This window comes from Zophobas morio, unplaced genomic scaffold (assembly GCF_036711695.1).
Source record: "Zophobas morio isolate AGI-343-1 ecotype UQ-CSIRO unplaced genomic scaffold, CSIRO_AGI_Zmor_V1 ptg000007l, whole genome shotgun sequence".
Classification (NCBI taxonomy): Eukaryota; Metazoa; Arthropoda; class Insecta; order Coleoptera; family Tenebrionidae; genus Zophobas; species Zophobas morio.
Window position 1 is genome coordinate 7,732,121 of NW_026972112.1, and position 24,587 is coordinate 7,756,707.

At 33.3% G+C, this 24,587-nt stretch overlaps 4 protein-coding genes across 4 annotated transcripts; all 4 read left to right on the forward strand.

The window, feature by feature from the left end:
• The first annotated feature begins 98 nt into the window (after positions 1 to 98).
• On the forward strand, positions 99 to 14,067 carry LOC135124400 (uncharacterized). Its single transcript, XM_064049446.1, has 6 exons — positions 99 to 168; positions 594 to 721; positions 7,454 to 7,491; positions 13,644 to 13,775; positions 13,879 to 13,947; positions 14,003 to 14,067. Exons 1-5 carry the CDS (start codon positions 126 to 128, stop codon positions 13,907 to 13,909), a joined length of 372 nt encoding a protein of 123 aa, XP_063905516.1. The 5' UTR covers positions 99 to 125; the 3' UTR covers positions 13,910 to 13,947; positions 14,003 to 14,067.
• LOC135124395 (ras-related protein Rab-31-like) lies at positions 104 to 18,644 on the forward strand. The gene is made up of 6 exons (XM_064049442.1): positions 104 to 115; positions 17,530 to 17,597; positions 17,817 to 17,944; positions 17,996 to 18,205; positions 18,258 to 18,335; positions 18,388 to 18,644. The coding sequence occupies exons 2-6, from the start codon at positions 17,558 to 17,560 to the stop codon at positions 18,550 to 18,552; spliced, it is 621 nt and encodes a 206-aa protein (XP_063905512.1). The 5' UTR covers positions 104 to 115; positions 17,530 to 17,557; the 3' UTR covers positions 18,553 to 18,644.
• LOC135124399 (uncharacterized) lies at positions 16,008 to 17,106 on the forward strand. Its single transcript, XM_064049445.1, has 5 exons — positions 16,008 to 16,074; positions 16,154 to 16,281; positions 16,335 to 16,544; positions 16,597 to 16,677; positions 16,727 to 17,106. Exons 1-5 carry the CDS (start codon positions 16,032 to 16,034, stop codon positions 16,865 to 16,867), a joined length of 603 nt encoding a protein of 200 aa, XP_063905515.1. The 5' UTR covers positions 16,008 to 16,031; the 3' UTR covers positions 16,868 to 17,106.
• Positions 18,645 to 22,981: 4,337 nt separating the features above from the next.
• Positions 22,982 to 24,164, forward strand: LOC135124398 (ras-related protein Rab-31-like). The gene is made up of 5 exons (XM_064049444.1): positions 22,982 to 23,080; positions 23,337 to 23,464; positions 23,514 to 23,723; positions 23,776 to 23,853; positions 23,907 to 24,164. The coding sequence occupies exons 1-5, from the start codon at positions 23,041 to 23,043 to the stop codon at positions 24,057 to 24,059; spliced, it is 609 nt and encodes a 202-aa protein (XP_063905514.1). The 5' UTR covers positions 22,982 to 23,040; the 3' UTR covers positions 24,060 to 24,164.
• The last annotated feature ends 423 nt before the right edge of the window (positions 24,165 to 24,587 follow it).

Below are 24,587 nucleotides of genomic sequence, written 5' to 3' on the forward strand. Positions count from 1 at the left end.
TTTAAATTACAGGCTGTGAATACTTTATTAATCTTAATAAAATCTTATCTGTACGTTACTGATTTTTCAATAACAACTTTACTCATTTAGTCTCAATAGTTCAAGTATAGTGTTGGTTATTTAAAATGGAGACCAACCCTATTCAAGTGGTTGTTTTAGGGCCTCCAGGTATCGTAAACATACAATCTATATTTATCCACAAGCTATTAAGTCGAGTTCTTATCTTTTTCACTTGCGGGGTGTTCAATACAGTTTTAAACTTGAGGTTTCCTGACCTGTCAACTTATGTTGTGCCCGCGTGATATGATTTATTGATTTAAACCAATAAGAAATGTCAGTTCGCACTCGCGTAATTGAAATCAACCAATAGTAATGAGAGAGTAGTGGTACTTACACACTTTTACCGTTCCGTATATCTAGATTGTTTTCTCGTTTTGATGTCTATAAAACACATATACGTTGTGATTTAAAAAAGGTTTGCACGGTGAAGTTAAAAACAATGGCGTTTAGAGGATTATATATCTATCTGTTCTAAGGAGATAAGATTGCGGAGTATCATCTAGGACACCTGTATATTTATTTTATTTTTCTAGATGCGGGAAAAACCTGTATTATAAAACGTTATGTTGAAAATTCTTTCAACGATAACGTAGCAGTAACCTTAGGATGTGATCTCTACACTTGTGAACTTGTCATAAATGATTTCATCCTCAAATTACACGTAAGAATTATACACAATACTTCCTTTAAAAAAAATAGAGAGCGGATTTCTAGGTTTAATGCTTTTTGTGAAAAATGTAAGCACTTCAAAACTTCTTTATATCTGTAACTATGATACAATTTGGAGTCATTTGACACATTTTTTTTATGCTTATTTGCTTTTTTTCAATTTTATGCATATTAAAACTTATATGCTTATTTAATGCTTTTTTCGACGAATATGAGTTTTAATGCATATTTTGTTGAAATGCCGGCCTTGTCGGGATGACAAATACTTGTTAGTTAGCCGTATCGTATCGTATGCATTTTACCTGGACTTGACCATTGAAGTACACTTACTCAAGACCCTTTCTGTGAATAGGTTCCGGTCGTTTGGGTAATAAAATTTTATTATAGGATTGGAAAAATACTCCATAGATTTTATGACTTTAAATCCTTACTTCTGTTGATAATGAATTAAAGCTTTTAACCAGATGTTCTTTTTCTGCATTTTGCGGCAAGACGGTTGAAGATTTTCTAGAAAAAAGGATTATTGTACCCAACTACCTAGCTTAAAATGTTTCTAATGGAAACTTTTAAGTAAATGAACCGTTTATTTCACAACCATCAGTCTATCGCATCTGTCGTAGTACAGTGTTATACGTGGTTCTCCCTTGTTACATGTTGAGTTCTTTTTGGTAATATTACTAATATTTTAAAGAATGCCGAAAGTAAAATCGACGCCGGATGAGTGGATAAGGGATTTTCCATAATTAAAATTAGAAAACAACAAAATATTCTGCAGAGCTTGTGTGAAAACCGTAAGCCCACTAATTTTTTCTATCTATTTTCCTTTGTTAATCCTGTATATGTACGTTGTTTTAGATTCAAAGTGATAAAAAATATAACGTGACGCAACATGTCAGAACGACTCTTCATGTAGAAAGGAAGAAAATGTTTGAAGTTTCTAAAATTAAACAGCAGACCATACATGAATCTGTTGCATCTACTTCCACAAAAGATGAGCAGTTTCAGTTTAATTTCGATTTATGTAAAATGATGATCCAGTCCAATATACCTTTAAAAAAATTGGGGAAAGGCCCTCTTCAAGAATTCCTTGAAAAACACTGCAATCGACATATTCCGGTTGAAAGTATTCTCCGAAAAAATTATGTAGGCCCAGTGTTTCAGCAAGTTTACAACGAAATTAAACATCGCATTGGAGATAATTATTATTTATGGTTCGCTGTCGATGAAACAACCGATAGTTGTGGAAGATACGTGGCAAGTTTAATTGTTGGAATCTTAAATGAAAATTTCCCTAGTCGAGGGTATGTAGTAAGTTTGAAAATGTTAGATAAAACAAATGGTAATACGATTACCAGATTTGCAAATGACAGTCTTACGCAGTGGCGGCTCGTGACTATTTTGGTTGGGTCGGCCAGCAGTGAGTAACCCAAAGTTTTAAGACATAGAATACAAGAACCAGGGACCTCAAGTCAGTCATCTTCTTATATATATAAAAATGGATGTTGGTATATATATCTGTGATCGATAGACTCCGAAATCGTTTGACCGATCATCATGAAATTTGGCACATGTAAGTGGTTTTTCATGGAGAAGGTTTTTGTGGTATCCGCTTTGCTGTAACTAGCCACTAGATGGCGCTACAGCACATCAACTTCTACACCGTTCAACCGATTCTCATAAAAATTGGTACACGTTGGCATTTGACTATGGAGAATATTTTCGCCCTATCCATTTTGCTGTAACTCGCCACTAGATGGCGCTGCAACACATCAACTTCTGTACCAATCAACCGATCCTCATGAAAATTGATATACGTTGGTATTTGACCATGGAGAATATTTTCGCGTTATCGATTTTGCTGTAACTTGCCACTAGATGGCACTGCAGCACATCAACCTCTCTGTTAAAGTATTATGAACTTTGAGAATCAGCGGCACCCATATATCTATAGAGATGGGAACTATCGTTACTTTGGTGTACTCCTACGTATTCGTTACTTTTTAAAAAAGTAATCGTTATTTATAATCGTTACTTCGGGTATTGATTACTTAATGAAACTCGCTTTGGTTTTATTTTATTGCGGTATGAAAATATCTAATAATTTCTGGAATAATACAAGAAATATATTTAAATCGTAAAAAAATACAAAAATAAATCAAATAATATTACATAGAATAAAAAAAAAAAAAAAACAAAAACAAAAAACGTACTTTATAAATCTATTATTATTTAGTAACTTTAGTTACTTCATTAAATTTTTGTTAACTAACAAAAGGCCGCATTATTTTTAACTTATTATTCCTTTTTCTATATTCAACATTCAACTCAACTTGAAAGCGAAGTGTTAGTAAATAAAAGTAAGGGTATTTGATTTATAGGTTTAGGAGGTCGGTAGTTCTCGGTATTTCGGCAATCGGTTCTTGATTCCTTAGTATTTGAATCCAGAATGCATACTCGAAATCACGAAATGATCAGTAATCATTGACGAATAGTAACGATTACTTTTCAACTTCGATACTCGGTAGTTCGGGTCTCATCGTGTACCGAATACTTTGTAACGAATAGTTACTACCCGTCCCACCTCTAATATCTAATACTACTATATTGCTATCAGGCCTCAAAAGAGTCCGAAAACACAACGGCAGAGCAATACATCGGACCTCTTTGTCTCTCTATAGTACCAAACAGTACTGCTCATATACTCGTACTTGCTTGATTTTTAGTCGATAACGTGACTAGATGTGTTTTGACATTTCATACGTTCGCTTCTATTTTGTGTACGTGCGCACAGACCCTCGGTACTTTTCTAGACAGAAAACAATATCTTCCGTCTCCCTTTGTCCGTGAACACCGTTTCTATGTTACTTCTGAAGAGTTAGCAAGTATTAGATATATGGCGGCACCAATGACAGCATTGTTTTCGTTGGTATTACAACAAAAATCGTATTGACCGCAATATAAAATCATTAGTGATGTTCACTGTCTACAATCCTCAGTAATAACAAAGAGTGAATTACTAGAGATTATTGAAAATGCCATCCAAAAAATCAAACTGATTCCGCGCATTCCAATGGTTCCTACTGATTTGCCCTTTACATTCAAACGACTACAGTTTCCTGTGCGTCTTGCTTTCGCGATGGCAATCAACAAAGCCCAAGGGCAGTCTCTGCGCGTTGCCGGATTAAATTTAGGAAATCCATGTTTTTCGCATGGTCAACTGTATGTTGCTTGCTCCAGAGTAGGAATTCCAAAAACTTTGTACGTCTATACACCAAATCGAAAAACCAAAAATATTGTTTACCCACTAGCGTTACGATAGATGTTAGTATTGATTAAAATGTGTTCAAGCTGTTTCAGTTATAGTGGACCAAAAACTATAAGGTTATATGGCCATCATAAAATCATCCCATTGTGTCAAAGTTAAGTTGTTTACAATAGAAAAGGTTTTAGGGTCGTAAATAACGTGTCCAATGGAGCTCGACCGGCTGTTGTGGTTTCGTTCAGGGGCGGCTTTCACTAAATATGTAAATCCACCACTCCACTATTTCTTTACTACCTGCAGCCGCTGAGGGTTTCGAAATCACCACTCGCTTTGAAAGCCGGCCCTGTTAAATATGAGCAAGAAATGTTGAGAAGACAATTTATTGCCAACCGGTAAGCTTAGTGCGAACCACACAAAGGGGGTACTTATTTGCGGTCAACTACTTTTATAATGGTCATATAACCTTATACCTTTTGGACTAGCATATATAGCGAATACAATAGTCAAAAATTTTGTTCATTCACGTGAATTACTAATACAAAAATGTGTACATTGTGTATATTAATGAAAATAAATTTAATAGCATCAATATGAGTTATCTTATTATTCAATTTTCTACAACGCATTCTGCGCTCCAGACCATACATTTATATCCACATATATACAAAGTAAATATATACACAAGCAGGACAACGTCTGCCGGGTTCCGCTAGTTATCTATAATTTGCTTCCTGTATGGTGTTAATTCATATAGTCCTAACAACTTGGTAAAACAAAATAAAAAATATTCTTCAAATAGGTATAAAGTAAAGCATATACTTATACAATATAAGCCATCTATAATAATAAAATAACGACAATAAACTCAAATAAAAATGAAAATAACATTCAAGTTATAAAGTAACACATTCTAACAAAAAATATAACATGAAACGTCAACAACTATTTATTAGTAAAAAACAAAATTAAAAAAGTAAATTAGAAATTTTTATAAACCAATTCAATGCGTCTTTGTTTTGTATTGGCAAAGTGGTCAATTACTTGATTATAGAACTTTTGATCTTCCGTTAAGTTTGTAAGCACTTCTTTTTCTATTGCTAAAACGAATAATTTGGATAATCGATTTTGACTAATGGAGTTTCTAGTAAAATTTGTAATTCGCTTTAAAGCTGAAAAACTGCGTTCAACATATGCTGATGTGGATGGTAGGTATATGATTAAAATTAAAGACAGAAATAATTTCGGAGGCTTCTACATTTTCGTAAGTAGCATCATCAGGAGCAGGGTTGAGAAATTAGGAAGATGGCAAAAGAGCACGGTAACTCAATATGTCAATCGTACCAGACGACCAGAGGCAAAACTCTTTTTCTGAAGTTTTTTTGAATTTATTGTCAACATCATATTCAAAAATTAAACAATATCAACAAAATAGTTTGTTTTTTGACTTGCTCCCCGTCAGCCATTCATAATTTTCATACCATGCTGTATTAATTATTAATTATTAATATGCTATTGCACCGGAGCTGACGTTATTATTGCTCCGTGCTTCGATTAAATGTTGCATGCGCGGCTCCGAACGGGTCATTTCTTTTATATCCCAGGAATTGATCATCGTATGTTAAAAGTCGAAAGTCATTATTTAATAGATGTGTAACAACATCAAAATTTAAATCAGTTAGTAATTCTCTTACTAACTGTTGTCATTGTTACTGAAATTAGAAACAAACCTAAACCAATTTCATCCACGTGAAGACTGCAGAAATTCACAATATACAGACAGCGGCCGGCCGGTGCTGGTTGGTAGTGGGGAACCGCATGGAAAAGTGCACGGCAGAAGTGGAGTGATGAAACGTAATATTGTACGGTTTCATCGCTATTGCCTTCTAACTTATACAAACAGAAGGTGATAGCGCTATAACAACTTGATGTACTGCCAAAAGGCCGGCCGATTTTAGCAGACATTTGACCAATCACTGCTGCAGGCGCGTTAATCAGAGGGTATCAGACACGTATCAGTCTTTATAGCTATTTCTCTTTAATTCCGCTAAACAGAGAGCGATAGCAGATATGACATTATTCGACGTTTATTCTTGTAGTCGGCCGGCCTCAGCTGCTGCTCCTCGCAGTAAAAATATTTAAACTTCCCGGCACGATTTGTGCTTCCGAACGAAAGTGAATAAATTAGATAACGCTTTTTGTAATTAAAAAAATAATAACAACAGTAAAATCAGGTGATTTCAAAATAGCTTTAAATTATATTCTTGCGTTTAAAATAAAAATGAATATCGCAAATTGACAAGTTCGGTGACAGACTCGGCCTGGCCTAACTGGCCCCCCCTGACGAGCCGCCACTGGTCTTACGTCACTATTTTTGCCAAATGCCGTAACGGCGAATAAAATTTTATTGATGATCTCGGATGCAGTTCGTTATATGTTGAAAGCAGGGAATAATCTAAAAATATTGTATCCCAATTTAATTCACTCTACTTGCATTGCCCACGGTTTAAACAGAGTGGCTGAAGGAATACGTTTGCAGTTTCCTACTGTTAATAAATTAGCGACAAATGGTAAAAAGATTTTTGTTAAAGCCCCACTAAGAGTGCAACATTTTAAGGAAAAATTTCCAAACATACCATTGCCCCCAGAGCCGATTATAACGAGGTGGGGAACATGGTTACAGGCCACCTTTTATTATGACAAATATATCAAAGAATCTGAGAAAGTAGTTACTGAGTTTAGCGAAGATTCTTCTTAATCGATTAAAGGTTGCATAAATATTTTGGAAAACAAAGCTTTTCTAAGAAGCAATTATCAATTCGTATTTGAGGTAATAGAAAAGTTAGAAAAACCCAGCATGTTGTTGGTAGATGCCATAAACTTAGTGAAAGAATTTAAACAACAAGCAAACGCAGTAAGGGATGATACTGGTACTAGAGTATCTCAAAAACTTGACGAAGTGTTAAATAAAAATGCAGGTTTCGGTGTTCTTTCCGACGTTGCTCGTGTTTTACAAGGCCAGAAGGTGGAAAATTTGGAGTTAGATTCAACATTAGTTGCAAAATTCAAATTTGCGCCAACGAGTGTGGATGTTGAACGCACATTCTCCAATTTTAAACACATTTTAAATGATCGACGAAAAAATTTTACAGTGGACAACTTGGAACATATTACAATCATAAATTGTTTTAAAGAAAACTGAAATACGTGTGTAAAATATAAAGTCTAGTATTATTGTAATAATATTTTATCCAAAGTTCTAAGAAGTGTTCTTTGATTTGTAATATGATTATGTTTTTAATGCTTTTTTGCTTAAAATAAAACTTTTTTAATGAAAGTGTTATGCTTATTTAATGCTTTTTTGCTTAAAATAAAACTTTTTTATTGAAAATGTTGTGCTTATTTAAGCGCTTATTCTTAATTTTTTTGTGCTTATAAATCCGCTCTTTAAAAATAACATTTAAGATATGGGTTACCGCCGGTCAAGAACGTTTCTACTCCATAGTTCCTGTTCGTGCTTTTCATTCGCCGAGATTCCGCTTTGTTGGGTGGCGAGAATAAAAAACAACACTTGTGGTTTTTGTTGATTTATTTACACGGAACTTACTTCGGCAACGGACACAAGACAACAGATGAAGTATATACAAAATACGGGCCTTTTATACCCAAAAACGGAGCCGAGCTACCTGTTCTTACAATGGATTTAACTGTACATTTTTCCTAGACAGGAAGCGCACCTGCAACTACTGTACCCTTTCTAGTCGGCTACCTAACCTTCCTGGAAATATACTTTCCATACCGGCCACCTTGAAGACCCTAACTTCAATTACAAGAATCATATGATATTATTACATTGACAGGAGATTACAATTTGTAAACCTGAATTAAGCATTTGATTGGTAAAAAATAAATCATATTAATTTTTGCGTTAGATAAAATGGCATTAAGATACAAGTTTAAATAATATAAACAACGGGATCGACAATTTTTCAAGTGTTTAACTTAAACTAAAATGCACTCCGCTACGTTGCCCGCTGATTTGGGGCGCACCTTTTGAAACCGCGTACTTTGGATTAGGGGCGCATTTTACATAGGCAGAACGCATAACTTTCGTACTGCTCTTTTCACAACACCGGCACTGGTTTTTATGGACACCACGCGAACGACGCCGTCGGTACCAGGGTGGACGTCCAGGATTCGGCCCAATCTCCACTGCAACGGCGGGGTGTTTTCTTCAACCAGGATGACCATGGTGTTGACGGCGATTGCATCAGGCTGCGTAGCGAATTTTTGATTTCGAAGGGAGTACCTACTGAGTTAGGTACTCTTTTTTCCAGCGATGCCAAAAGTCCTGACGAAGGCGCTCGATTTTTTGCCACTGTGATAAACGATTAACTTTGAGTGGCGTGATGTCCTGCTCATCAATAGCTGTGAGTGGTTCGCCAATTAGGAAGTGACCAGGGGTTAGAGGTTGAAGGTCATTGGGGTCGTTACTCAGGGGAGTAATGGGTCGGGAGTTCAAAATTGCTTCAACACGAGTTAAAAAGGTGTAAAGCTGTTCATAAGTTAAAAAGTTTGAATTCAATGAACGTTTGATATGATTTTTAACAGATTTTATGTTGCCTTCCCAAAGGCCGCCCATATGTGGTGATTTTGGAGGAATAAAATGCCATTTTATTCCTTTATTTGCAAGATTATGAATGACATTTCTGAAAGATTGCGATTTCAAAAATTCTGTTAGTTCATTCAATTTATTTCGAGCACCTACAAAGTTCGTAGCATTGTCCGAATACATATGATATACGTGACCACGCCTGGCCACTAGTCGATTAAAGGCTGCTAAAAATGATTCGGTTGTCAGATCGTTTACGAGTTCCAAATGGATCGCTTTGGTTGAAAAACATACGAATAGGCAAATGTATGCCTTGACATGACGCTTGCTACGACCACGACATTCCTTAATTAGCAGAGGTCCGGCGTAATCTACGCCACTGACTAAAAAGGGACGTGTAGGTTTAAGTCTTGATTTAGGCAAGTCACCCATTGGTGGGAATAAAGGTTTTGGGTTTGTTCGAAAACAATTAAAACATTTGTGTAACACACCTCTGACAACGGTTCTAGCAGCAGGTATCCAAAATGTTTGTCTTATAGAAGCTAATGTACCTTGAAGTCCTGCGTGCAATTGTATTTCATGTTCGTACTGAACCAAAATTTTTGTGATGTGATGACCTTTAGGTAATAAAATCGGATGTTTTATGTCATAAGATAGTGACGATTTTTTAAGTCGCCCTCCCACGCGAATTAATTGGTTTGTTTCATCGAAAAATATGTTTAGACTTAGCAATCGTGATTTTTTGTAACTGACGTGCGATAGTGAATTTTGAATTTTGAAGTTCTTCTGTTAATAAATGATTAGCCAGGTTTTTAGAATTTGGATTTTTGCAATTATTGATAAATCTTAGTACCCATGAGAGCACTCTTTCTGTTTTTTTTATAGGATGAAAATTTGGTTAAAATTGGCAGCTCTATTGTTGGTGTTTCGGATGATAATAGCGAAATTGTGCGTCGTTCTGGGGTTTCTATGGTTTTTAAATTGATATTTTGTATTGGCCATTCGGAATAGTTTTGATTTAACCAGTGTGGCCCGTGCCACCATAAGGGGTTATTTTTTAAGTTCTGCGGTATACAACCTCGACTAATTATATCGGCGGGGTTGTCTTCACTTTTGACGTGATACCAACCGTCTTTAGGGCTAAGTGTTTGTATTTCGGAGATGCGATTCCCTACAAATGTTTGGTAGGACGCTGGAGTTCCCTTAATCCACGCTAGGACAATAGTGGAGTCTGACCAGAAATATTTTCGATTTATTTCCATATGTAAAGCTTGCGAAACAACGTTCATTAGGCGAGTTAATAACAACGCTGCTGAGAGTTCAAGTCGTGGTAACGTGATTGTTTTAAGTGGTGCGATTCTGCTTTTGGCTGCTATTAAATGAGTTTGACTGTTTTCGGATGAATCCGTAACCCTGAGATAAACCGGTGCCCCTATGCGACTTGGGACGCATCTCCAAAGCCATGCATTTCGATTGCAATACGGTTAATCTGAATTATATTGCGTGGAATGTTAATTTGATTTAAACTACCGAAAGTTCTTAAAAGATTTTGCCATGTTTGTTGTCTAGTTTCGGGAACAGGCTCGTCCCAACCGATTTTTAACATCCAGAGCCTTTGGATCACTATTTTTGCCGTAACAATGACTGGGGCAATTAAACCTAAAGGGTCGAATATTTATGCGGTTTTCGATAAAATTTCACGTTTTGTTATTTGATTTGAAACATTATATTCAAAATCCCTAACTGAATAATTTAAAATGTCGTGATAAGGATTCCACAACAATCCTAAAGGTTTTGTATATTCGCCTTTGTCCAATCGGATGTTTAAATTTTGTTCATGACTAAGTGTGTCAGGAATTAGCTCAGAATGATTGGAGGCCCATTTCCGTAGCGAAAATCCTCCATGTTTTAAGATCTCTATAATTTGATCGCGAATTACGATAAGTTCCTCCACCGAATTGTGTCCCGTGAGAAGGTCATCGACGTAGAAATCTCTTTGGATGATTTTCGCGGCCTCTGGATAATGGGATTTGAACTGTAAGGCCAATTCGTGCAGGCACCTGATCGCAATAAAACTAGCCGGTTTTGTTCCGTACGTTAAAGTGGTTAACCGAAAAGTCTTTAATTCATCCTGAATGTTATCTCGCCAAAAAATACGTTGATAGTCCGTATGCTCAGGATGCATTAGTATCATGCGGTACATTTTCGTTATGTCGCCACTTAGAACGTATTTGAAAGTTCGAAACCGTGTTAATATTGCAAAAAGATCGTCTTGTATTGTAGGACCTGCTAAAAGATTGTCGTTGAGGGAAAGTCCGCTTTCGGTTTTTGATGATGCGTTAAATACTACGCGCAATTTGGTCGAGGTGGATTCTTTGAACACCGCGTGATGTGGCAAATATGTGACCTTTTGATTTTCGATTTCACTAGGAGGAACTTCTTCCATATGGTTTAATAGTTTATATTCGCGCATAAATTTTGAATAATCAGCTTTGAGGTCTGGTTTTTTTGCAAGTTTTCTTTCAAGATTATAAAATTGCCTTAATGCATTTTTGCGATTTGAATCAAGAATTGGCGGATTGTTAACAAATGGTAATTTGACTATAAAGCGGCCATCAGCTGCCCTATTCGTTGTTAATTTATAATGATTTTCAGATTTAAGCTCTTCGTCAGTGAGCCTCGTGCAGACGGTTCGGCATTGTTCTAATTCCCAAAATTTTTCTACCTGTTTTTCTAATACGGATGTTAGGGTAATGCTTAAGCTGGATGACATATTTAGATTACCTGAATGCGGAACGTTCAAGGATCCTCCGACAATAAAACCTAACTGAGTTGCCTGCAATTTAAGTTCGCCAGCGGGCGAATTTTCGTTTGGACACAAAAGTTCCCAAAACAGACCGGCACCAATGAGGACATCAATTGGTCCAGGATCGTAAAACATAGGATCTGCTAATAGTTTATTGTTTGGTATAACCAGATGTTTTGGATCTATTCGCGCTAACGGCAGATTTTCAGTGATTTGATCCAAAATTAACCAATTTATGTTTGCCGAAAACTTCTCATAACGCGATTTTATTTCTACGTTCGTCCAATATTTTACGTTAGATTTGGTTTTTCCGATACCGCCAATATTGATATGTATTGGATTTTGTTTTAAACCTAATTTTTTGCATAGCGATGTAGTGATGTAATTACTCATGCTGCCCGAATCTAAAAGAGCTCTGCATTGTATGTATTTGTTTTGTGCATTTTTAATTAGGATTAGAGCTGTTGATAGAATTACAGTGTCCTTTAAATTGAATAATGAGTGATTTACAACCGAATTTACGTGCTGAGTTTCGCTGTTTTCGGGTCCATCGCGGTGCAAAAGTGTATGATGTTTCTCTCCGCATTCGCGACATCTTGATTTTGAAAAACATGTCTGTGTTTTATGATTGCTTCGAAAACAGTTAGTACATAAATTCAATTTTTTAGTGAAATTAAATCTTTGTTGTGAGCTTAAATTTCGAAATTCTGGACAATGATATATACTATGAATTTTATCACAGTAAATGCAATTACTGTCTTTGTTTGTAGCTATATGAGCTACCGCCCTTGGTTTTTTGTTAATACTTTGGTTTGCATTAGAAGTTTGAGGCGTGTTCGTTTTATTATTAATCAAACTGATTGATTCTAATGTTCTATACCGTTTATCTAAGTATATGATTAATGATGAATAGGTCGGAACATCTTTGTCCAACGTAGCTTGCCAGTCTCTAATTGTGACATAGTCTAATTTTTCGATTATGATTGGGACGATTAGCGCGTGCCACTCGTCTATTTTAATATCTAATTGTTTTAAGGCTGTGACATTTCTGATTATAGTATCTAAAAGTTCGCGAATTGCATAATGTGACGCTTTAGACAAACTAGGTAGTTTTAATATGGATAAAATATGATCCTGTACGATTAGTCGCGTGTTTTTAAATCTGCTTTCGAGAATTTTCCACGCTTCTTGATAATTTTCGTCGGATGCCTCTAACTGTTCGATTGACCTTTTTGCTTCACCTTCTAAACAAGATCTTAAATGCTGGAACCGTTGACAGTCGGTTAGTTTGTAAGAATTGTCTTCGATAATTGACTTGAACGTGTTAGTGAATGTTAACCATTCTTTGTAACAACCCGAAAATGGTTTAATATTAATGGGTGCGATTGGAGGAAGATGTGCAAAAGTTGCGTGATTACCTGAATTAGACGTTTGTGCGTCGTCGCGACTTTCAGATTTTGATTCGATTGTAGCTATTATTTCGCAATATTTATTTTCGATTTCTTCGCGATATTCTAAATGTTTTTCGACAACCGCCTTGTCAGATCTATCTAATAACAAGTCGATTTCATCCTGTATACTGTTGTATTCTTGAAATGCTTGATTGGCTAATGTTACGCGCGTTTTTAATAAATGAATATTAGAGTTTGCATTGAATGAATTAACAAAAGTTTGAATTCGTGTAAATTTTGACTTGATCGTGGTTCTTTTAACGATTAATTGATCTAAAGTGGGCGCCATTTCCTAACTGATTTATGATTAAAAAGGTGTGTTTTTTGGTTATAATAAGGATTGGAAAGGAAACGAACCACTCACCTGATACTTGTTGCTGTTGATATGTTGATGTGCCCGTTGCATGTTCACGTGTTGCGTATTACTTAGTTATGATGTCGCGATATTACTGATCGAATCACTAAATTCGTGTATTTACACATCCGGCTCGAAGGACCATATGTTCGTGCTTTTCATTCGCCGAGATTCCGCTTTGTTGGGTGGCGAGAATAAAAAACAACACTTGTGGTTTTTGTTGATTTATTTACACGGAACTTACTTCGGCAACGGACACAAGACAACAGATGAAGTATATACAAAATACGGGCCTTTTATACCCAAAAACGGAGCCGAGCTACCTGTTCTTACAATGGATTTAACTGTACATTTTTCCTAGACAGGAAGCGCACCGCAACTACTGTACCCTTTCTAGTCGGCTACCTAACCTTCCTGGAAATATACTTTCCAGTTCCTCTGCATTACCGCGATACGAAGGTCGTCCTATTCGTTTTTGACATCACTTCACAGGAGAGTTTTAAAAGCATGCAGAATTGGGTTGAAGAAGTGAACAATAGAGTTTCTCCGATGGTCTTATGTGTAATAGGAAATAAATCTGATTTAGAAGAACAAAGACAAGTATGTATGTACTAGTTTTGTTTATTTTTATTTATTAATAACAAAAAAAAATATTAGGTCACCAAAAAGCAAGCCCATCACTACGCTGAAAGTATAGGTGCTTCTTACTACGAATGTTCTGCGAAGAAAGGTAGGGTAAGTAGTGTTGAAGGAGTGTAAAGCTAGTAAAACTAAGTTTTTTATTTTGAAGGGAATTAGAGAAGTGTTTGATGATGTAGCTCGTCATTTCATTAGTCCACTTGGAAACAGAACTGGGGGTCGATTCTCGAACTCGTTCGAATAAGTTCCGCATACGCAAGTGGCCAACTTCCGAACGGTTTTGAAGATTCGGTATTCTCGAAGCGCGCGCACACGTTCGTATACGCAAATGTTCGAGCGTATACGAACGTCAAGTTACGAGTGGGTAGATGCGATCGCATTTTGGTTTGCGAGTGGTGAAAGCTAACCTAAAACTCTGTTTGGTTTTGGTCGTTCTGTTGTAACTCAATATAATATCTTTAATATGATGTATCTGTTAATATACATTAATAGAAAGGGTTACCATTCCAAAAATACACAAATTGTAATGTATCAATTTGATTGTGGGAATTTTATAATTTCATTTACAATTTTGACATTTGTGATGCAAATTTAAAAATTTTAAATTGAAACAGCCGATTTCTGTGTAGTACACATAATAGCTACATATGTATGAAGAAACAACGGACTATTGCGATATTTTGGGTAATTTCTAATAATACACTAACACGTTCTTATTATGGTTGTAACAATAATTTTTAGGTGACTCTGGCTAGCCACTGGGAACATTTCAAATATACGTGCAGTTGTTTCAAAAATAAAAACTAAAATGAATTCTGAAAGATCATTTACTGTACAAAACGGTTGTAATGGTATGCATAAATATACCTGTAAAATCATAATCATAAATCATAAATATCGGGTAACCAAACGCTAAGAATTTTCTATAAACTAGGAGAGTACACGCAGCAATAAAGGTATTAATATGCAAATACCTGCTGGCTGCGGTGGTCCCACTCAAAAATAAACATTATTAAGTTTGTATCTGCATCATTGTAAAAAAATCACAAGAATTTGTATTAAATACGTAGGGTTGCATAAAATCATAAAATCAACATTTTTTTTTAATCACGATTTTTTTATGTTTTTTTAGTCTGTCAATTATTTGGAATTAAAATCCTGATTAAAATAGTAAGTATCCGACTTAATGTCATCCTTGAGTCGTACTTCTTAGTTTTGAACAATAAAGAGAATTTATTGTAATTTACATTGTAAAAAAGGAATCGATAGTGTTATTTATAATATGTACTCCTATAATCTTTAAAATACAATTTAAAAGAATTATCGTTCCATTTTGTTGGAAATATTGTATTTTAGTTAAAGTTCAACTTATTTTGATATAAATTTGAATTAAAAGGGCCGTAATATGCATTGCTTATTCCAAACTGTAAAGAAAACTTAAAAAAAAAACAATAATACTTTAAAGCAATAATTTAAATCGAGCCAATCCTGCTAATACGTGTTTTGCTGCTTAATAAATTTGGAGGCAACAGATTAAAACAGTCCTTCTTAGATTCAAACCGACACCGCGTGAGTTCTGCCAACCATTGCATTTAAATTTCCTCTGTATTTTTCCGCTGTTGCCATATCGCCACTCGAACAGAGGCCTTCGTATGCGCATCGAGTTGCTATTCGCATTGGATCTCGTTCAAGAAGACGGATTTTCGTTTCGAATAGCATCTTGGCATGCGCATCTATTCGTATTCGCATCTTTGCGAACGAGTTCGAGAATCGACCCCCTGGTTCTAGTGGTACAGCAAGTTAGCAACCAACACAGAAAAGATTATATCACTAACGGGTAGAAGACTTGGCCATTCCATAGAGAACAATACATTTACAGTCTCAAAATGTTATTGCTGATTTTTGTTTAACTTTTATGCTTGAACAAAATCGTGTTAAATAAAACTATGTTATTTATGTTTTAAAGAGTTGAAGTAGTTACCTTTTTCGTTCCACCGTAGTATGTACGAATATTTAAAAGTGCTGGAAAAATCAAACTATAGATTGTGAAAAACTTAATCTTAAAATAAGTATATAAAATCTTATCTGAATTTTTTTTCTACAAAGACAAGGTTGCTCATTTAATCGCTAGACTCAAAGTGAAGTGTTGGTTTTTTTACTTTAATTTTAATTTGTTTAAGATGGAAACTATCAATCGTAAAGTAATTTTTTTGGGTGATCAAGGTATCTTAAGCATACAATCTATACTAACATTAGAACTAACCATATATATATCTATAATATATTTTTTTTATATTTCTAGGTGTGGGAAAAACTAGCACTATTACTCGTTATGTAAAAAAGTCGTTCCGGAATAACACAACACCAACCTTGGGGTGTTTTTCTTTCGTTTATGAACTTGTCATAGATACTATCACCGTCAAATTACAAGTAGACACATTTTACCCCCCAAAAAAAAAAACATAATAGCCATAACATTTAAGATATTGGATCCTTCGGGTCAAGAACGCTTTAAAAGCATGCTCCCCAAGTTTTATCGCGAAGCAAACGCCGCCATAATCGTCTTTGACATCACTTCACACCAGACATTTAAAAGCGCACAAAAATGGTTTGCTGAATTAAAAAGAAACGTTGAAAGTCCGATAGTCTTATGTGTGTTAGGAAACAAAATGGACTTAACAGAAAATAGGCAAGTATGTATTTCACTTTCACTTTGTTTATTTATTGAAAATAAAAAAATGCTAGGTCACTACAGATGAAGCCTACCAATATGCCAGAAGTATAGGCGCTTCGTACCACGAATGTTCAGCAAAGCAAGATCAGGAGGTAATATTGGAACATCATGTTAAATATAATTAAGTTATTTAATTTAAAGGGAGTTGAGGCAGTTTTTGATGATGTAGCTCGTAAGATGCAAACACTGTTTGGGAACACTTGTACAAGAAACGAGGAAACTGTAAATTTAAATGAAAGGAGCACAGAACGTCGCGCAAACTGTTTTGATACCCGGAATTGAAATTTATATTTGACGACAAAAAAGCAGCAACGCTATGAAACCGTATTAGAAAAATAAAAAAAAAATTGGTAATGTAGTCGATCACACATAATTCCGGTCACTATGGTTGCTGATACACATTTGTAATATTATTTTCAAATGACAAGAAGGTTTGTAACTAAGAAAATAAGCTCCATCAGCTCAGACAGGAGTCACATGTCCCTAATTTCATAAAATAAATAAAAAGATGTTACTCAATATTTTTGCTTTTAATTTAAGAAACATTTTGTGACAAATTCATACTTTGTAAACATATTATATGAGAGCAGGACAAGAAGGAAATGAGCCACATTTTTATAAAATAATATCAAGACATTGTCGCAGTAGGTGTACATCAAAACAACTACTCACTTTTTGACAGCGGAATAACAAAAGGCTCTTAAATTATTTATTGACCTTAATAAAATCTTATCTACAATTAATTGATTTCGCAATGACAAATTTTGTTATTTAGTAGTTAAAAATTCCCGCTTGCAGCTTCTCACTTTATCAATAGATGTATTTTTGTATCTTTTGCAGCGTTGGAAAAACCAACAATAAGTATATAAAATCTTATCTATCGATACTATTTCTCACAATCGCAAGCTTCTTCCTTTAATCAATAGTTCTAAAATACAGTGTAGGTTTATTTACAAAATTAAGTTGTTTCAAATGGAAATTACTGGTAAAGTGGTTATTCTGGGACCTATGGGTATGGTAACTAATTAGAATAATTGTCAGTGATGTTAATTATTATTATAAATAAATACACATATGTGTACGTACAGGTGCTTACAAAATAAAGCACTAATTCTATGAGACAGTTTAAAAATCCTTGAGTGCTAATGGAGCCATTTTACAATTCGTTACACAGTCAACTCTAATTCATTATATTTTTTTTACATCGTATACATTTCTTGTATTTTTCCAGGTGTAGGAAAAACCAGCATTCCACTTCGTTATATTCAAAAGTTTTTCTTCGGTAACATCCAACCAACCGTGGGCAGTTCTCTCTTACTGTGTAAACTTGTCATAGATGACATCACTGTGAATTTACAGGTAAGGTTTGTATATAATATTTTCTTGAAAAAAAAAACCATAATATTTAAGATATGGGATACTGCTGGTCAAGAACGCTTTAGAAGTCTGGTCCCTATGTTTTACCGGAATGCAAACGCAGCTCTATTCGTTTTTGACATTACTTCAATGGAGAGTTTTCAAAGTATGCAGGGATGGGTTAATGAATTAAAACACAATCTTCAAAATTCGGTGGTCACATGTGTGATAGGAAACAAACTCGATTTATCAAAAAATAGAGAAGTATGTATTAATTTCGTTGACTTTTGTCTATTGACAACAGAAAAATTACTAGGTCCCTACGGATGTAGCCAGGCAATATGCCAAAAGTATCAATGCAAGGTACTACGAATGTTCAGCTAAGCGAGATCAGGTAATATTCATATTTATGTTTAGTAAAAGTAAGTCATTTAAGTATTTTATAGGGAATTGGAGCAGTTTTCGATTACGTAGCGCGTGGTGTGGTGGAACAATTGGCGAACACAAGTGATCATGAGTCAGGAAATACTACGAACGTAGCATATAGCAATAATAGCAATACAATAAGAAATGACACAGAAAGGACTATTAATACAAAAAGTCGTTGTTGATTTTTGGTTAACGTAATTATTATTAAGTATACTATATTTTGTGTATTTAATATTTATATATTTCACTTTAATAAATTGTGTGTGAAGATGGACGTTAGGAATTATAAATTTCTTAAGATTTAAAAAATTTAGGAATCAGAATTTTAAGATTCCTGGTGAAGATTTTAAATTTTAGAAGTCAAGATTTCAGAATTCCCAATTTTAGGATTACATCACTGTGGATTTCGGGTTTCGTACTATCCGGTTTTCAAATTTCGTATTCTGTTGACTTTGGATTACTAGATTGACGATTTCAGTAGTCAAAATATCAGGATTTATAACTGGAGGATTTTAGTATTGGGGATTTCAGTATCTATAGTTTTAAGATTTCAGATTTATTGTTTTAGGCTTCGTGATTTCACGTTTTAAAATGTTCAGGTAAACGAAATAGAATTACAGAATTCAAAGTTTCAAGATTGTAAATTTCTCAATTTATCAGTTATCAAAACTTCGAGATATGAGGATTTTAGCACAGTTTTGGGATTTTCCAGTATTTTGATTTTTCGACTTTTCGCTTTTTCGACTTCTAGATTTTTGGAATTTTATTTTTCGGATTTTCAGTTTTTAAACTTTAGATTGTTCAATTTTTCGACTGTTTTATATTTCGATTTCTCGATTTTTCAACTTTTCGATGTGTTAATTTTTCAATTTTTCAAAGTTTTTTGATTTCTCGAGTTTTCAGTTCTTCGATATTTCAATTTTTCAATTTTCCGAATTTTTAAATTTTCGATTTTTCCAATTTTTCTCTCTTAAAATTTTTCGATTTTTCAATTTTTGATTTCTCGATTTAACAATTTTTCAATTTTTAACTTTTCTTCTCGCTTTTGCATTCCTCCATTTCTCCATCCTCTAATTTTTCGATTTCTCGATGTCTCACTTTTGAATTTTGGGCTTTTCAATTTTTGAATTTTCCAATTTTTCGACTGTTTCCGATTTCTCAATTTTTCAACTCTTCGATATTTTGATTTTTCAATTTTTAAAATTCTAGATTTTTTAGTTTCTCGTTTTTCAATTTTCTACATTTTCAAATTCTTCAATTTTTTAAGATCTCGATTTGTCGAGATTCGGATGTTTTGATAATTTGATTATTCAGTCTCTCGATTTATCAATTTTTCCATTTTTAACTTTTCGATTTTTCGATTTTAGGTTATTTTGGTTTCTCGATTTTTCGATATTTCGACTTCTCGACTTTTTGACTCCTCGATTTCTCGATCTTTGGTTTTTAGATTCCTCAATGTATCGATTTTTAAATTTAAAATTTTCGAATTTCTTTTTTTTTAATTTCTCGATATTCAATTTTACGATATTTTAATTGTTCAATGTTTTAAATTTTAGATTTTTCGATTTTTCCATTTTTCAGTTCTCCAATGTTTTTTAATTTTTCAAATTTTCACGTTTCTGAATTTGTAGTTTTTTGATTTCCCATTTAATCGATTTTTTCAACGACTTTCCAAAGTTTCGATTTTTCAGTTCTTCAGTTCTTCAATTTTTCGATTTTTCAGGTGTTTGATTTTTCGATTTTTCGGTTTTTATAAGTTTGCGATCTTTCGACTTTACTTTTTTGACTTTTCGATTTCCAGATTTTCCATTTTTTTAATTTCCCAATTTGTGGATATTTCGTTCAATTTAGTGATTTTTCAGTTTTTCGATTCTTCAATTTTTTAAATTTTCGATATTACAGTTTTGGGACTTTTTAATAATTTTGGCTTTTCGATTTTTCGAGTTCTAAATTTTTCGATTTCTCGATATTTAACGTTTAGGATTTTCAATTTTTCGTTTTTTAAACCTTATATTTTTCAATTTTTCGACTGTTTTAGTTTTTCAATTTTTTTGATTTTATGATTTTTCCATTTCTCGATTTCTCGACTTATCACGGTTTTTCAATTTTTCGATTTTTCTGCTTGGATTTTTCGACATTTGCATTTATTGATTTTTCAATTTTTCGATGTCCCAGTGTAATGATTTTTTAATTTTTCGATATTTAAATGTTTCAATTTTTCAATTTGTGACGTTTCTAAATTTTGAATTTTTCGTTTGATTAAATTTTTAACTTTTTTATTTCTCAATTTCTCGATTTTTCAGTGTTTCAGTTAGCCAATTTTTCGATTTTTCAATTCTCGATTTTCCGATTTTTAATTTCTCAATTTTTCGATTTTGGAATTTCCCCATTTTTCAGTTTTCCATGTTTCAGTTTTGTGATTTTTCGGTTTTTCTTAAGTTTTGTTCCATTTTTCAATTGTTTGATATTTTTGTTTCGAGATTTTGCAATATTTAGATTTGCCAATTTTTCGACATTTCGATCTCGACGCTTCCATTTCTCCATTTCTCCATCTTTTGATGTTTGAATTTCTTGGAATTTTTCCAATTTTTTAAATTTTCGGGTTTCGATGTCTCGATTTGTTGATTTTTGGGTTCTTCGATATTTGAATTTTAGATTTTCGAATTTTTATTTTTTGGTTTTTTGGTGTTTGGATTCCTCCATTTTTCAATTTTGCGATATGTTAATTGTTCCGTGTTTTAAATTTTAGATCTATCAATTTTTCAGTTTTTCAATTCTTTTTATTTTTTAAATTTCGACGTTTCTGAATTGTCAGTTTTTCGATTTTTCAATTAATCTATTTTTTGATTTCCCCATTTCTCGACCGCCCAAGGTTTCGATTTTCAATTCTTCAATTTTTAGATATTTCAGGTTTTTGATTTTTCAATTTTTCGGTTTTTTAAATTTGCGATTTTTCGAATTTGCTTTTTTGACTTTTCGATTTTACAAATTTTCAATTTTTTAATTTCACAATTTTTCGCTGTTTCTTTCAATTTTTGTCATTTTTGAGTTTTTTGATTCTTCAATTTTTCTTCTCTTTTTCAATTCTTCTATGGTTCAGTTTTGGGATTTTTTAGTATTTCGACTTTTTGATTTTTCGAGTTCTGGATTTTTCGATTTCTCGATATTTTACGTTTTGGATTTTCCATTTTTCGATTTCTCCATTTTTCTCGGTTTTTCAATTTTTCGACTTTTCGACTTTTGCATTTCTTAATTTTTCAATTTTTCGATGTCCCAGTGTAATGATCTTTTAATTTTTCGATATTTAAATTTTTCAATTTTTTAATTTTTGACGTTTCTATATTTTGAATTTTTCAAATTTTTCAATTGATTGATTTTTTCTTTCCCATTTCTCCATTTCTCGATTTTTCAATATTTCGATTTTTCAGTGTTTCACTTCTTCAATTTTTCGATTTTTCAATTCCCGATTTTCAAATTTTTGATTTCCTGATTTTTCGATTTTAGGACATCGATTTTTCAATTTTTCAATTTTCCATGCTCCAGTTTTGAGATGTTTCTGTTTTTCTTAAATTTTTTTTTCATTTTTCGATTTTTCGACATTTCAACTTCTCGACATTTTGATTTGTCGAGTTTTCGATCTTTTGATGTTTCAGTGTCTTGGAATTTTTCAATTCATCGATTTTTTAGCTTTTCGTTTATTCAACTTTCCAATTTTTCCAATGTTTTAAATTTTCGAGTTTCGATTTCTCGATTTGTTGATTTTTCAATTTTTCGATTTTTAAATTTCAGATTTTCGAATTTTTATCTTTTTCGTGTTTCGATTTCTCAATTTTTCAATTTTATATTTTAATTTTTCAATGTTTCAAGTTTTAGATTTTTAGATTTTTCAATTTTTGAATTCTTCCATATTTTTTAATTTTTCAAATTTTCACGTTTTTAATTTTCAGTTTTCCGATTTTTCCATTAATCTATCTTGAGATTTTTGTATTTCGCGACTTCCCAAGGTTTCGATTTTTCAGTTCTTGAGTTTTTCAATTTTTCGACTTTGCTTTTTTGATTTTTCGTTAAATATGACATTTTTAGGTGCAACTATATCTCCTACAGCCACGACATAATCAATAAGTTTCAAGTCTTTAATTGCATTTAGAACTATAGCCGGAACTGAAGTCGTAGGCGTCTCCATTTCGACTGGGATGCATAAAATTATACTCATTCTGCGACGAGTACAATGCCACAGTACTTCACCTCCTCAAAAAGATCCGTTATCAGCGCAAAAAAAAACGATAAGACTTGAATTGATATACAAACCTTGTTACTGCGAAAACGTGTACTGAATTCCCAGTATACAACAGAAAACCCACCAATATCAATACGAAAATATGTACACTGACAAACACCGACAAGAAAAGGCTCTTAAAATATTTATTGATATTAATAAAATCTTATCTATTCTTTATTTAGTTTTTTATTTAATATTTAAAAATTCCGACTTACAGCCTCTCACGTAATCAATAGGTATATCTTTTAGAGAGTTGGAAAAAACGATCATAAGTACATAAAATCTTATCTACATATATATCTTTACTTTTTCCCACAATCACAAACGTCTTCCTTTAATCGATACTTCTAAAGTACAGTGTAGGTTTATTTACAAAATTAAGTTGTTTCAAATGGAAATTACTGGTAAAGTGGTTATTCTGGGACCTATAGGTATCGTAAGCATACAACCTATTATGATCATTTAATTTAAACTAATTAGAATAATTGTCAGTGATATTAATTATTACAAATAAATGTACCTACATACTTATATGTGTATGTACAGGTGCTTACAAAATGAAGCACTAACTCTATGACACGTTGTTAAGGACTGCTTATTGAGCAGAGAAAAAATTGTATAAAAAATCCTAAAGCACAATTCTTGCGTTGGGTATTCAATGACAGCATATTTATTTTATTTTTCCAGGTGTAGGAAAAACCAGTATTCCACTTCGTTATATTCAAAAGTATTTCTTCGATAATATCCAAGCAACTGTGGGCAATTCTCTCTTACGGTGTAAACTTGTGATAGATAGCACCACTGTCAATTTACAGGTAAAGTTTGATATTTTTTTTTGGAAAAAAAAGTATAATAACATTTAAGATATGGGATACTGCTGGTCAAGAACGCTTTAAATGTGTGGTCCCTATGTTTTACCGGAATGCAAACGCAGCTCTATTCGTTTTTGATATTAGTTCCATGGAGAGTTTTCAAAGTATGCAGGGATGGGTTGATGAATTAAAATGCAATTTTCAAAGTGCAGTGGTCACATGTGTGATAGGAAACAAACTTGATTTATCAGAAAATAGAGAAGTATGAATTAGTTTCCTTGTATTTTATCTATTGACAACAGAAAAATTACTAGGTCCCTACAGATGTAGCCAGGCAATATGCCAAAAGTATCAACGCAAGGTACTACGAATGTTCAGCAAAGCGAGATCAGGTATTATTCATCCGTCATGTTTAGTAAAAGTAAGTCATTTAAGTATTTTATAGGCAATTGGAGCAATTTTCGATTACGTAGCTCGTGGTTTGATAAGCCTATCAGAGAACACAACTGATCATGAGTCAGGAAATACTACGAACATAACATTTAGAAATAATCGCAATAGAACAAGAAATGACAGAGATAATACGAAATGTTGTTAATTTTTATTTCAACGTATTAATTTACGTTGTTATGACGAATATTATGTATTATGTATTTATTAATGTACTTCACTTTAATAAATTGTGAAAAGGAGAGAGTCTAAACTTTGGATTTTACTTTTAGAATTCAGAATTGAGCATTACAGATTTTGGGAAGATGGAGGTTTATTATCCACGCACGATCTTTATATAGTAAAGTAGGCTTTGATATATTTTCTTTAAGTTGGATAAACTGGATGATTTAGTTTTTTGTCTGTCAGTAGTCTGATTGACATTTGCTTTGAACTAGATTGCCACTTTTCTACTTCATTTATTAGATCAGAATTATTAGACGCAATTTTTTAATCAAGTAAACAAATGTTTTAATTTTGTCAGCATAGATAATTTGCCATTGTGACAGATTCACAGAACATTGCGACATTATTTAAAAAGAAAATGCCTAAAATAGTTTTACTGCAACAAAAAATTGCAATAAAAAGATGTTTTTTGCAGTTTCGAAAAGACAGGCCCCCCGATCTTTCTTTCGAA

Bases quoted from the DNA above. Each gene is read 5' to 3' on its own strand.
- LOC135124399 (XM_064049445.1), top strand. From the start codon at position 16,032: ATGGAAACTATCAATCGTAAAGTAATTTTTTTGGGTGATCAAG. The intron at 16,075-16,153 runs GTATCTTAAGCA...TTATATTTCTAG, and splicing joins AATTTTTTTGGGTGATCAAG to GTGTGGGAAAAACTAGCACT. The intron at 16,678-16,726 runs GTAATATTGGAA...TTTAATTTAAAG, and splicing joins CAGCAAAGCAAGATCAGGAG to GGAGTTGAGGCAGTTTTTGA.
- LOC135124398 (XM_064049444.1), top strand. From the start codon at position 23,041: ATGGAAATTACTGGTAAAGTGGTTATTCTGGGACCTATAG. The intron at 23,081-23,336 runs GTATCGTAAGCA...TTATTTTTCCAG, and splicing joins GGTTATTCTGGGACCTATAG to GTGTAGGAAAAACCAGTATT. The intron at 23,724-23,775 runs GTATGAATTAGT...AAAAATTACTAG, and splicing joins ATTTATCAGAAAATAGAGAA to GTCCCTACAGATGTAGCCAG.
- LOC135124395 (XM_064049442.1), top strand. From the start codon at position 17,558: ATGGAAATTACTGGTAAAGTGGTTATTCTGGGACCTATGG. The intron at 17,598-17,816 runs GTATGGTAACTA...GTATTTTTCCAG, and splicing joins GGTTATTCTGGGACCTATGG to GTGTAGGAAAAACCAGCATT. The intron at 18,206-18,257 runs GTATGTATTAAT...AAAAATTACTAG, and splicing joins ATTTATCAAAAAATAGAGAA to GTCCCTACGGATGTAGCCAG.
- LOC135124400 (XM_064049446.1), top strand. From the start codon at position 126: ATGGAGACCAACCCTATTCAAGTGGTTGTTTTAGGGCCTCCAG. The intron at 722-7,453 runs GTAAGAATTATA...ATAACATTTAAG, and splicing joins ATTTCATCCTCAAATTACAC to ATATGGGTTACCGCCGGTCA. The intron at 13,776-13,878 runs AATAGGAAATAA...TAGGTCACCAAA, and splicing joins TCTCCGATGGTCTTATGTGT to AAGCAAGCCCATCACTACGC.